The sequence below is a fragment of the Passer montanus genome, unplaced genomic scaffold (assembly GCF_014805655.1).
Source record: "Passer montanus isolate IOZ18808 unplaced genomic scaffold, ASM1480565v1 scaffold20, whole genome shotgun sequence".
In the NCBI taxonomy this organism is placed as follows: domain Eukaryota; kingdom Metazoa; phylum Chordata; class Aves; order Passeriformes; family Passeridae; genus Passer; species Passer montanus.
This window is the reverse complement of record NW_024366592.1, coordinates 13515625-13528626: the sequence shown is the minus strand read 5'-3', so window position 1 is coordinate 13528626 and position 13002 is coordinate 13515625. Positions and strand designations below refer to the sequence as shown.

The 13002-nt window shown below is 41.5% G+C and overlaps 1 protein-coding gene across 6 annotated transcripts in view; it reads left to right on the top strand.

Annotated features, from left to right (window-relative positions):
* Nucleotides 1-13002, top strand: part of ITPR2 (inositol 1,4,5-trisphosphate receptor type 2) — a 244485-nt gene that overhangs the window by 19187 nt on the left and 212296 nt on the right. For all 6 annotated transcript variants that reach the window (XM_039708068.1, XM_039708067.1, XM_039708063.1 and 3 more), the window contains exon 2: nucleotides 10253-10323. In XM_039708068.1, coding sequence (XP_039564002.1) covers nucleotides 10253-10323 — 71 coding nt within the window. The remainder of the gene's footprint in view (nucleotides 1-10252; nucleotides 10324-13002) is intronic.

Sequence of the window (13002 nt, the reverse complement as noted above, 5' to 3'; positions counted from 1 at the left end):
CTCAGCAGAGTCATTACTGACAGCTCAGGTGGACCAAAAAAAAAAATAAATCTATATTAGTAAACACCTGCTCTTGTGTGCTTTGGGTGCTAGATGCAATAGCCTGTACTGCTGTGTTTTCTGGAGTGATTTTTGCCACTTATGCTGTCCTCAGACCCTGTGCAGGGATGAGCCTGGAGCAGTCCTGGAAACTCCTCCTGGAGTACACAGCCACACTGGTTAGCATCTGCTGAGCAGATGTGGGGTTTTCTGTGCCTCAGAGCCTGGGAGAGCCCTTGGGCATCTGAGATTGGCTCTTGTGAGTGTAGCCTCCTGGTGGGAGATACAGCCTGCCTGGTGGTTGGTTTGAGAAAGGTCTGAAACAGTTTTGACATGTGAACCTGCTTGTTATGTCATTTTCCTGCTTTAAAATGTTGGTTATGAAATGTTCCCACAAGTAGAACAGGGTCACACCTGTCCACTTGCACAGAAGTGACTGTTTTGCCCCCCTGCTTGTTGCAGAGTCACTGTTTTGTGACTCTCCTACTTCCCAGCTCCTTCCACTGTGGCCAGAGCATTCCCAAGCATTTCCTCTTCAGGTTTTGGCTCTGTGCTACCATGTGGGACTCTCTCAAGCGAGTGTGTACAGGTTGGGGTAGGTGTGGCAAAGGGCTCCCAGAGGAGCTCCCAGCAACTGGGAAAGCAGTTCTGAGACAATCTGGAACAGCTCCCAAAATGATCTCTCCCTGTGGGAAACTGGCTTTTCTCAGTTTTAAGAGAAGTAAATAAAGCCACTGATTTCTCAGCTGGTTTTTTGGGTTGTTTTTTTTTTTTCAGTTTTTTTTTAACTTGCTGCTGAAGAAAGAAAAGAGCAAAGAATATGCAAAAAAAAAAAAATCCTGCAAGCTGCAGGGCAAGCTGCAAAAATTTGTAAACATTTATTATTGCAATGTGAAAATAAAAATTGTACTGTCCTTTGTTGAAAGAATTGGAGCATGTGTTGATGTAGAGGCATCTCCTGTGCACAATTCTCATTGCCACTGGTGAGCGCTGGACACATTAAAGGGTGAGCAGACCTCGTTCAGGGAATTCCTGCCAGCCAAAGTCATTGTCCCTAGGGGCAGAAGTAGAGGCTGAAACCAGCAGCAGAGTTTTTGGGAGCTGGATTGCTTGGTGGCTACAAGCTTGTTGCTGGTTATGCTGTTCAACCTGAGAGCTGTCTCCTTTTATCTGAAGGCAAAACCAGGCAGTGCTGTAATTCCAGAGCAAGGGGGTGGTCAGGAAAGGTTTATGTTCCTGGTCTAAAGTCCAGGTTTGCACAGTGCCAGGATATTGCACATCTTATGGAAAGGGGCTATGGCTGGGGGAGCTCAGGATGTGTTGTACAAGTGTGCTTGGACAGTTTCTGTGGCTGCTGAAGGAAGGTGCACTACAGGAGGGATATAAAAAGTGCTAGGTTAGGTACTGTGTTGCTGCAGAAAAGGGCTGTTTGACTCGTTTCAGCGGAACTGTGTTCACACTAGCTTGGGACTTGTCCCCATTGTTGGCCTCTGAAATGAGGTGAGCCCTTTGTTTGGTACCTTGTCATATAACAGCGTTTGTAACATGGAGGGTTTTGTTATCTGTATTGTCTGAAAAATTGGGTTTTTTTGCTTAAAAAATAATGCATGTAAAATTTGCTTTGCCTGTGTAAAATAAGCGCTGCAGAATGTGTAAAATGTCAGTACTTTGGTTGAGCAATGTTTTCCACTCATGTTTTTACATAGTCTGACATGGGTTGGTCTGCTGGATTATTATTCTGTGCTACAAAATGGAGAAAGAACTTGGCTCATTTTCCAGAATTTACATTCCAACCTGTGTTTGCAGGATTGATAGTTTTTTCATGCATATTTGTGTATGTATATATTCTGTATGCATTTGTTTGCCTACATATAAGTTGTCATTCCAGATGCTGAGGTTCATTATAGGCCTTACATTAGCATCTGAGGCTGGTTTGTTTGCTTAAACAACAATATTTTTACATTGTGCTATTTCAGCAAAGTTTGCTAATTTTCTTCCTTTGCTTATGCTTCCTTTCTACAGTAAGTGTTGCCGTTTTGATGAGTAGATGTGACTGCCTTCATTACGGGGATGAAGTAACTTTTTGATCACTGGACAGATATTGGCATTTCTCTATAGTGTTTTTTTGGATAAATCTCTCAGTTTTCATTAAGTGCTGTTAGCAGTGAATGATCCAGTCTTTCTGACTCCTTTTATTAGCATATAGTTCTTCAAAGCAGTCCTTTCAAGTGACCATTCACTTGATGGTCACTTGAAAGATATGTGCAAAGCTGAGAAAAAAACCCTTAAATTCTTCTGTTGTAAACTAGACGTAGAATTTATTTTGATTTGGATTATTTTCTCTATGCTGTTGGTTTATCTTTTTCTGTGGCTGAATAGGTAACTCTGCAATGAGTTCTGCTTGGTTTTGGGAGCAGTGATGCTGTTACTAGGATCTCTTTTCTGAAGTCACTGTGTTCCACGGAAATTTAAACTTCTCAGTCTGACAGGGACCAGTTAGTGACCTACATGCCTAAAATTCACATAAAGATGCAGGGTTGCCTCTGACACCCTCATTTTTAATATATTTTAGTGTCAGTGTTTCTAATGTGTGTTAGGTTGAAATACCTAGTAATTCTACTTTATCTGTGCTTTTTTTACTTTGAGACAGCTGAGTTGCAGACGTGTTGTAAGGTGTGAGCAAGCAGAGTTAAAGTCATGTGTGTAATCTGGATTAACATCTAGGTTTGGGCCAAATCCTGGGCTTGTTCCCGTGTTTGCATTCCATATGTAGGTAGCTGGATTCAGTGGAAATGCTGCAGAGGTTAAATTGCAGTTAAATCTGTGTGAGGTGCTGACACTGCTGCGTCTTTCAACTTCATCCCTCAGTGCAGTTCTGGGAAGCTGGGATGATGGGGGTGAAATCTTGGCCTCAGAGACATCAGTGGAAATTTTGTCCTTTCTAAGACAGCCAAGATTTCACCTAAAAGGAAAATGTTAGTAGTGGAAAAATTGTCCAGTCCTCCAGGTGATGTGTCCTGCAAGCCACTAAAGAAAGCCTTCAGAAAGCTTTCCTAATACTCATTTTATAATTTCAATTTTTTAGCTTTAATACAAATTTCACCCAAAAGAGGGTTTGCCTGTGGGTTTTCCAATTAAATGCCTTTAGGCTGTCGTAACATCCTTGTATGATAGACTCTTACTTTTCATATTAAAAAAAAAATTAGAAAAGAAACAAAGGAAGAAATCAACCATTTCCTTGGGTTTATGGGAATGTAATTTGTTTATCAAAGGTACCAAAGCAGACTGAAGCCAAAACCTGCCTGGGAACAGAGCGCCAGTGTTGTAGAGAAGTACAGCAGAACTGGGTGTGCCTGGGGAGGGAGCTGGGTGGGATAGGCTGGCACACCTCCTCCCATTGCCACTTCCCTATGGAATTACAGAATATCCTGAGCTGGAAGGACCTACAAGGATCATTGAGTCCAACTCCTGGTTTTGCACAGCCTCAAGAATCACACCCTATGCCTGAGGGCATTGTCCAAACACTTTTTGTGCCCTCTCAGCCTTGTGGCTGACCAATTCCCAGTCACCTTTTGACAGCAGAATATATATAGGTGTGCTTGGACTATATATATAGGGACTGCTGAGAGGAGTGACTTGATGTATCTTATATTGATGTGAGGATCTTGAAATACTGTGCAAATGTTCATTTCCTTGGCAAAAATCAGTATGTCCAAGTGAAGCTCTGTACCATTATCTTGGTGCAATAATGGCTTACCTATTACAGAGGCCAAGAAAATTGCAAAACTGGGACCAAAATCCAAGAACCATGCTTTCTCCCTTCCTCTGCAACCTCCAAATAACATTTTATTCCTTTGTAATAATTTATTTTAGCTCTATTCTTCTAATTTAATGAAAATGGCACAATGTTTTAGATGTAAATATAGCTATAAAAAGGGATAAACAAATTCTACCAAACAGAAGCTTTTTCAGTCTAAAAGCATGATTGGATATACCACAATACAATAGAATAACAAAATGGCACTCAGGATTTATAGCTGGATTACTTAATTGAGCAGAAAAACTTCTGCTTTTACTCCCTCCCCCTTGACTTGCAAGCCTGCAGGTAAAGTTACAAGAATATATAATGCACTATCAGATAAGGGGAAAACTTTAGGGCTAATTATTTGTGCAGTTATTAGTGCAAATGTGGAGCTGCCTGCTTGTATGGTGGTGTTTTGTTTCCCACTATGTGCTTGGGATTGTGCTTTCTGCCCTTGTGTCTCCACACCATTTACTAATACCAAGTGACCCACACAAGCATTTTTGGGATGGTTGGAATGGCTGAGTGTTTCTGCTCTGTGTAGCTCAGATAAAGTGCATCCACATCTTGGTTTTGCACTAAAGGTTGTTCATGGTGAAATTTGTGTGCTGTTTTAGACACCTTTAGAAGTTTGGAATGTTTTAGATGCATAGAATTTTTTTCCTAGTGTAAAAGTATTTATTAAACAGCACTTTTCAACCTGTTCTATGCTTTGTGTTTGTGGGAATTAAAATTTGTTCAGGAAGGAAAGTATAAAGTTCCTAAGGTTTGAGGCAGGCAGGAGCCAGACTTGTCTCTGTGCTGCTGTACTTCACCGCTATGAAGTTCTTTAAATATTGTTTTGCTGTCCTCCCATTTGTTGAAAGGACTTTTTAGCATGGAATCTTCCTAAATTTTACAGAGGTGTAATAGCCCTTCTATAAGTGCAAGGAAGAGCCTTTTTATTTTCTGCTTGAGCTGGGATTACTGTAGAGGACCCTAAAGGATGTGAAAAGATGATAGTGAAAAATTTATTGTTGGAAAGAGAGAGGAAAAAGGACACATTTCATACAGGGTAGCTAATCATAGAGCTGTAAATCATTTGAAGCAGGACTGGTAGTCAGAAAGGACTATGAACTCATATTTTGGGAAGGGTGAGGTAGGATGACTGTAGATTTTTGGCAGGAGACCACTTCAAGCACACAATGCCTGATAATAAGCCAAATGAAATGAAAAGTGGGTGGACTTGGAAAAGAACTGGGTGGATCTGATTGTTTTGGCACTTAGGTATTTGATGTTTGATTTCCAGGGCAGCAAAATTTTAATCACCTGTTGTTCATTATTGGTTGGTTTCTTGGTGGTGTGACTTGCACCTCTTTTCCCCAGCAGTTGCTGGGATGTGTGGAGCATGAGAGAGGCTCACGCTGCAGTCTGGGAGGAAAGAAGTGTCCTGGGTGGCAGGGGCCCTGGAGGAATGTTTCTGTGGAGGAGGTTGTGTGAAGGGAAGTCTGAGGAGCAAAGTGAAGGAGGATTTGTGGACTGCTCCTTTGTTCATGAGGGGGTATTGAGGTTATTTGGTTTTGGGACGGAACCTCAGCATTCTCTGTGAACAAATAGGTTGCTGGGTTCCACTGGCAGTTAAAATGTCCAGCTTCTCTTGCTGATGCTGGTTACCAACTTTTCCCCTCTTCCTGCTGCTGCTGCCCAGGCCTTGTGCTGCCCAAAAAGGCAGTGAAATTATGATACCATTAAGAGAATAAAAGCTGAGCAATGTGAGTGTCTTGCATTGAAGACATCACCTCTAGCTTAGTTTATTCAGCTTTTTGAGGAGTAAAATACTCCATAGATGTATAAATAGTACCAAATGTGTAATAGATATGAGCAGCTGGGTCTTGTATTTTTAAACAAGTTACACCCATACACACGTGCATTTCCACCTATGGGAGAGTCTGTGTGCTCATGTATTCAGGTATTATTGTATGTAATAATATTGGCTATGATTATTCTGAACTCTCTGTTGGTAGGAAGAGACAAAATACATTTCAGGATGGTATTTTTGAAACTCAAGGTATAAAGCTAAGATAAATGATATTATGTAGCTGCTTTCTTTGACAATCTAAAAAGAATCTTATGTTATGAAAGAGACCTAAAATTCATGAAACCCACCATAATTCCTTTCCTATTGTTTTCTTACATTGGTATTTGTTCTTTGAGAATGCAATTGTATCTCAGTAGTAAATCTAAAATAACTCATCACTGGGAACAGTCTTCTAGGATTACAGCTGTACAACTATTCCTTGATTCTTGCATTACATCTGCAAGTTCCTCAAAACCTTGGGTGTATTTACCTTTAGCCTGTGTTAGAGGTAATCAGGGGAGCTTGCAGGACACAAAGACTTATGGAGCATATATGATTCCTATCTGTGAACCCGGGCACCATTAGACTTTTCTGCCAACATACTTTGCTTATCAATTATACTGCTGTTGCTCAGTCCTGCTCCTCCCACCCCAGTGTCTTCCCTCCCATTTCATAAGACAAGAGGCAACTTCAACTCCACCAGATGATGGGGGAGAAAGAGAGGAGAGGAAGAGAGGTGAAGAGCTCTACAAGGTCGTGCTTTGACCACTTGACATGAGGCAGAACATTTTTCCTGTACAGTGACTGAGCACTGAACAGATTGTCCAGAAAAAGGGTGTGGAGTGTCCTCACTGGAGATATTCCAGAGCTGCCTGGGTGCAATCCTGTGCTCTGGGGTGGCCCTGCTGGAGCAGGAAGGTGGGACCAGCTGCCCCACTGTGGCTCTTTCCACCCTGACTGATCCTGGATGATTTTGTGATGATAGTGGAGAGTTGGAACTGCCTTTACTTTCCCCCTCTGCCTCTGTGGAGAAGCACACCTTATCTCCTAGGCATTGCTTTCGGTAGCTCCAATTCTTGTTTAATGAGCCTTTGTATGCTGTAGTTGTGTACACTTCTGAACCCTGTGAGGCCTTTATGGCTTAAACACCTGCTGGTCTGTGAGGTTGGCTGCCTGTGGCACAATGATGAGGAAGTGCTCGTGACTGCCCTGCAGTAAGTGGAAAACTTTCCACTGGCTTTAGTGGGAGAATGACTGGGCATCTGGGACAACCAATCCCATTAGCGTTGTTGCTTTCAGCCCCTGATTCAGCAGTTACTGAATAAAAAGGGCCATGCGTAAAGTCTAGGGCTGTAATTACTGTTTTGACTTTCCTGATGATTTATCTTAGGCACTAACAATGAGCTGTATAGCTTAATTACAGCAGTTACTTGGGGGGATTGTGCAAAGCCCAGGTATTTATTGTGTTCAGGGGAGAATGCACTCAGCTAGAGAGAGTTTCATACCATGCGCAGGGATCTTCTTTGTCATTTATGTACTGCCAGTGTATGGAAAACTGAAATGCAATTGTGTTGTATGTGCCAGGTGCTGAATGACAGCAGAGAGCACAAAGCAGTATTGTTTGTGGTCCAGCTAAGGAATTAAACCCCTTGAAGTTTGTTAAAGCTTCTCTGATTGTACCATGGTTAAGTGGCTTGAATATTTGCACCGTAGTTTGGATCAGTGTTTACGTAGCTTGCACATTTTATGATATAATTCAATAAATATAATATAGTAAATTCTGCCTTTGTCTGAAAAGCCTGGTCTAGTGCACTTTGGCCTTCTATTCAAACCTACAAGCAAGTGATCTTAAAACCTGCTGTGGTGTGGTCTGACAGTCATTGCAGGTGGCCAGGACCTTTTGCAGTCAATCCTGTTGTTTGGTTTTCCTCATCTCAAATGGATTTGTTAGTAGGTTACAAAGGTTTTGAATTGCTGCTTGTTTAATGCAGCCACCTGGCAGGCATCAGTAACAAATCAGCAGCTGCTTTTGGCTCACTATAAAAGTGGGATTTGAATATTTTGAATTGTGTGTCGGAGGAAGTGATCTGTTGTAGCTATGATATTTTATAAAAAAAATCCCTTCCTAGGATTTTTCCCTCATGAGAGCTGAGGGCCTTAAGAAAGAAATGTAAACACTAACTATCTACTGCTGTGGAATGCAACAGGTGCATCTTCCATTGGTCCATGTGGATTGTTTTCAACTGATGACCAATCACAGCCACCTGTGTCGAGGCTGTGAGCAGTCACAGGATTTTGTTATGCATTCTATTCTATTCTTGTTCTTGGTAGCCTTCTGATCCTTCTTTTCTCTCTGTTCTTTTAGTATAATGTATAACATAATAAATCAGCCTTCTGAAAATGGAGTCAAGCCTCCTGTCCCCACACACAGAGTGTTCGCTGCAACAGTCTGTGTTTGAAGAGCCTCTTCTGTTCCCCTCCACAGAGCAGGCTGAAGTCTTGCATAATGTGCAGCTCAGCTCACCCCATGGTACTGTAACAAGCACCTCCAGGGTAAACAAGGAGCTTTTAGACTCCCTGAAAGTTATGCAGCTGGAATACAGGATGAGTAGCATTACCTGGAAATGCTGGGGATTAAATTGTTAATTTAGTAACTGCTAAATAAACAAAACAATATTTTCCTCAGATTTTTGTCCTTGCTATAAGAAACAAAAATGTGAGAAGCTGAGGTGCTGAGCAAGGGCTTAGGAGATGATGTTCCTGCTCTGTCATGCCACTGCCCTGGCACATGTCAATCAACCTTTCTGTGCTCTGATTTTGTGTCCATAGGATGGGAGCGGCACCAGTTCCTTTTTCCTTAGTCTTCTCTGATGTCTTTGGTTCCTGAATGCTGCCAAACTAATTTATAGTCCTTATCTTTGTGCCTTTAGAGAATGGTGAACAGCAAGTGATGGGTATTAATTATTGAATGTCTGTTCTCCGCAAGGCTAGTGTGTTTGAGCACTGCAGCTGGCTGGCTCAGAGAGCGTGCAGGATCCATTTGTTTTGCTCAGAACCAACACCTTGTTTTCTATCTGGCTTTTGCTACAGTAACATGCCATGTTGAAAGTTTTGTGTTTCACACACAGTTGTGGTTGTCATGAGGGTGTAGAAGTTGCCACCAAGGAATACAGGAGATTCCTTGTGAGTTATGATTGACTTTTCAATATGCTTCCATCCTGACAGTGCTTAAGGTCAAATCTTATGGGTTCCTCCTTAAAAACCTTCCAGGGATTTTGTTGAGAGTGGGAGGTGCTCCTTGGCATTAAAATCCTTCGGCAAAGCTTCTGTTTAAGGTAATTCTTTCCAGTCAGCTCTTAGTGACTCCAGGTTTTAGGTGCTGTTTGCAGGAAGCTTTGGCCTATTAGAACATGGACAGAATGCAGGCTGCCTGCAAGACTTCCTGAGTCCTGCTTTCCAAACCTTACTCCGTTCTTTTTAAGCCTGGCCTAACCCATACTGTGAAGAACACCACTCCCTAAGGCTCCCTGCTCGCTCCTGAAGCTGTTTTTTCAATTTCCCTTTCTCACTGACACTGCATGTTTGCATCTAAGTCTGTTGTGAGATTGGAACTGCTGACTTCGAAAATTCTTTGTAATTTTTGTTTCTGGGAGTTGCAGCTACAGTAGAGGCTTTGTCATCTTGCTAAAGGTAAAAAACTCATGGGTGTGCTGGGAGATTGGCCTTGCTGTGCTTGTGGCTGGAGACAAAGCCTTCACCAACTTGAGTAAAAGGTGAATACATTTATTGTGTAAATTTGCTGTATGCTTTTTATTTCAATTTCAAACAAAAAGGCTGCTAAGAATGTTGCTGTGAAGTGGCAGGCAGTAGTGTGTCCTTAAACATGGTTTTCCTGCATAATTGTTTGAAATGGGCAAATTATTTACAGCATGCTTCCTGAAAGGAAGATGAATTTATGTCTAGGAAGTTCTGAGATAAGTTTAACAATTCATATTTTAAATTTTATTGTCTATTTAGCTTCTAAAATATTACAAGAAATATATTAGATTTGTCATCTTTATTTTCTGCTGTGGACTAAAGAAATGCTTATTCATTTTAGCACAGGAAAATGTGGTCTTGGGAGTTTTGATCAGAACTGATCAGAATTAAGCTGAACCTTAATTCCACATGCCTCCTCAAAGGAAAAAAATGGGAAATGGTGAAGAAGAAAATCTGACAGCTGCAGAGAAACAAACTGTTTGATTGAAGGTTAATGGCTCCAGTGAAGGAAAACATAAATTTTACATGGAGCATGAATGCATTTGGTGTGACAAAAGGGATTTTAACTGGATTTAAATGAAGTGGGAGCTGAAACACAGACCATAATTTAGTGCTGTAGAAGAAATCCCTGTCTGGAACGAAAATGTAGACTTTCTTGTTTATGCTTAGTAACTGAATAACAGAGTTTTTAAGGTATTTTTTGTATTACACTGAAGAAATGTGAAAGCTTTTGGATCTATGGGGTGGCAGGTGTCTGTGCATTTATAAACATTGATGGCATGTTTTAGTGAGTGTGATAACTTTTGTTTTTCTAGGTTAGTGGATGACCGATGTGTGGTCCAGCCAGAGGCAGGTGATCTTGCTAATCCTCCAAAGAAGTTCCGAGGTCAGTAAGTGGGGATACTTTCTTTTTAATGACCAACTGATGCAGTTCTAACTCCTTGGGCATGAAGTTTCAAACTGGAATATGAATGGCAGATTTTGAGAACGAATTACAAAATTTGCAAAGGCACAAGAGGCAGGTAGAAAATATGGGGAAAGGGGCTGAATTTTCCTATAGTCCAAGACTTGCTTTCCTATAGTCCTGTTCTGTGCTTTGAGCACTGATCCCCTGCTCTGTGATAAACTCTTTGCTCCAGCCCTGCTGTCACTGTAAATGGCAAAGAAACTTGTGAGGTCCAAAGCTACTTGAGCTGATGGATTGTTTATTTTCTTTTCAAGATAAGATACAATTTTAAGGAGTACCCCCAAATATTTTGTCAGCTTTTTTTTTTTTTTTTCCTTTTATGTCAACTTAACATTGTAGATTTGGATAATTCTGCTGTTTTGCTTATTGGAAAAAAATCACAGTGTGCTGACAACAGGTAGTTTTTACTTCTTGACTGTTAAAAAAGTACTCATAGCTGTGCCAGAGCAGAGCCTTACTAGCCTGATCCAGGCCTCTTTTAAGGGCCTTAAGCCTCTTTTAAGGCTTAAAAGGGCTTGGACTCACACCAGTTCTGAGATAAGGAGTCTGACTTGCCTGATTTAGAGGTAGGAAAATATGTTTCATGGCTGTTTCTATCTATTTTCAATGTTCTTTAAGGTCCCTTCCAACTCAAGCCATTCTGTGATTGTCAGGCATTCCAGTGACATTCTTAACCTTAGTATTTTATTTGCAGTGTTTATGTATATGCTACTATTGCAAAAAATAAAGCATTTAAAACATCATGAGAGTGAAGTTCTGCTTTCCCAGAGAGTTCAAGAGTTTTTTGCATTATATATTCAGGAAACATCAGCAGTTGGTTCCAGTTCCAGCTGTGAGTATTCAGCATGCTGGCAGATACTGGAAAGCAAAAAAGTGAGGATGCTTAGATACTAACAAACAGTAATAAATTTCAGTCACTGGTGTGACTGAATAACTTTAAAGCAGAACCGAGGGTAACATCCAGTGTGGCTTTCAGGCTGCATAACTATGATTTCACCCCCTCACTGCCTGCAAGTGACACAGTTTCCAGGCTGCACAAAATATCAGGTGGGGGTTCTTTGGACAATATTTCTGTTACTGGGCTACCCTGATGTGTTTCTAAAGTTGAGCATATCCAGGTTTCTAGATGAGACCAAGGTCACTGGGAAAGATTTGTGATAGGATAATTGAATACACCCAAATGCCTAAAACTAAGGATCTCAACAGAGCTTAAAAAGACAACCATAGTTTTTTCACTGTCTAGTGTTTGAGGGCTTGATTTTATAACTTCAGTACATTAGAGTTCTTTTCTTGCAGCTCTGTGCTGCAAGAAAAGGCAAAGAAAGAAAAAGTTGATAGGTTTTTGTGTTGATCACTTGGGCACTTTGATGCAGGTTGGAAGCAGATTGATTTGCCATCACTGGTGGCAGCACATGTGGAGCAGATGCCAGAGGGGGATGGGACACTGATAAATGTACAGCTGTTTTCTGCTGCTGGGGAAATCAAGGTCCTTTCTCCTGAGTTATGTCTCAGCTTCTGTAGGGGAGTGGTTTCCATTAGTTGTGGACAGTTTTGGCTCTGTCCCTTATTGTATCCTATGTCTGTTGCTTGCATAACACATCCCCTGCTCCCCCCTTCTCCCCCCCCAAAACTTTTTAGTAGCTATTCGCGTTGTCCCTGCTGCTGCTTAGCTCCTTTTGTAGTCTTTCTTCCAGTCACTCATTAGCTCGCTGTTCTTTATAGTGCTCCATAGCTTAATTTTGGGACTGCTGGCAAGGTGGTAGCATGCAAATTTGGATGAGCTACAACACAGAATGATTCGGGTTGGAAGGCATCTTAAAGCCCATCTTGTTCCAGCCTCCTGCCATGAGCAGGAATACCTTGCACTATCCAAGGTTGCTTAGAGCCTCATCCAGCCTGGCCTTGGGCACTGCCAGGGATGGGCCAGCCACAGCTTCTCTAAGCAACCTGTGCCAGGGTCTCACCACCCTCACAGGGCACAATTTCTTCCTTATATCCAATCTGAATCTACCCTTTTTCAGTTTGAAACCATTCCCCCTGGTCCTGTCACTCCATCCAGCTTTTAAAAAGTCCTTCTCCATCCAGCTTTCTTGTAAGCCCCCTGAAGGTATTGAAAGGTGCTATACGGTCTCTAACACCTGTAGGAAGGAGAAACTAAATTACTGAAAAAGGTATTGTCACATTAATTTATGCAACCTGCCTTTCTATAAATGCATGGTTATAGTGTTAGGGGCATTGAATATCATATTAGTTTCAAGTATCCATAAGCAATGTGTGTTCAGGAGGATGGCTGCAGGAAAGATAAACCTATCTTTTGGATGTTTTCTCCTTCATCCTTTAAGTCAAATTCCATGTGTGAGAATAGCAGGAGCTTTGCTGAAAGCTCAGCAGAAACCTGCTGTCTAACTAAGATTTAGTGCCTCGAACCACAGAGGTGTCTCTACCATGAGAGTGACCAAAAGCACATTTCGCCTATGCTTCGCTAAATTTCTTAGCTCTGCTCAGGGCCCTAAGGCAAAAGAGTTTCTAAATATTGTTCTTATAATCAAGAATCTAAGCAAAATCCATATTTTTCTCCCCAAGAGCCTTCTGGGAAAT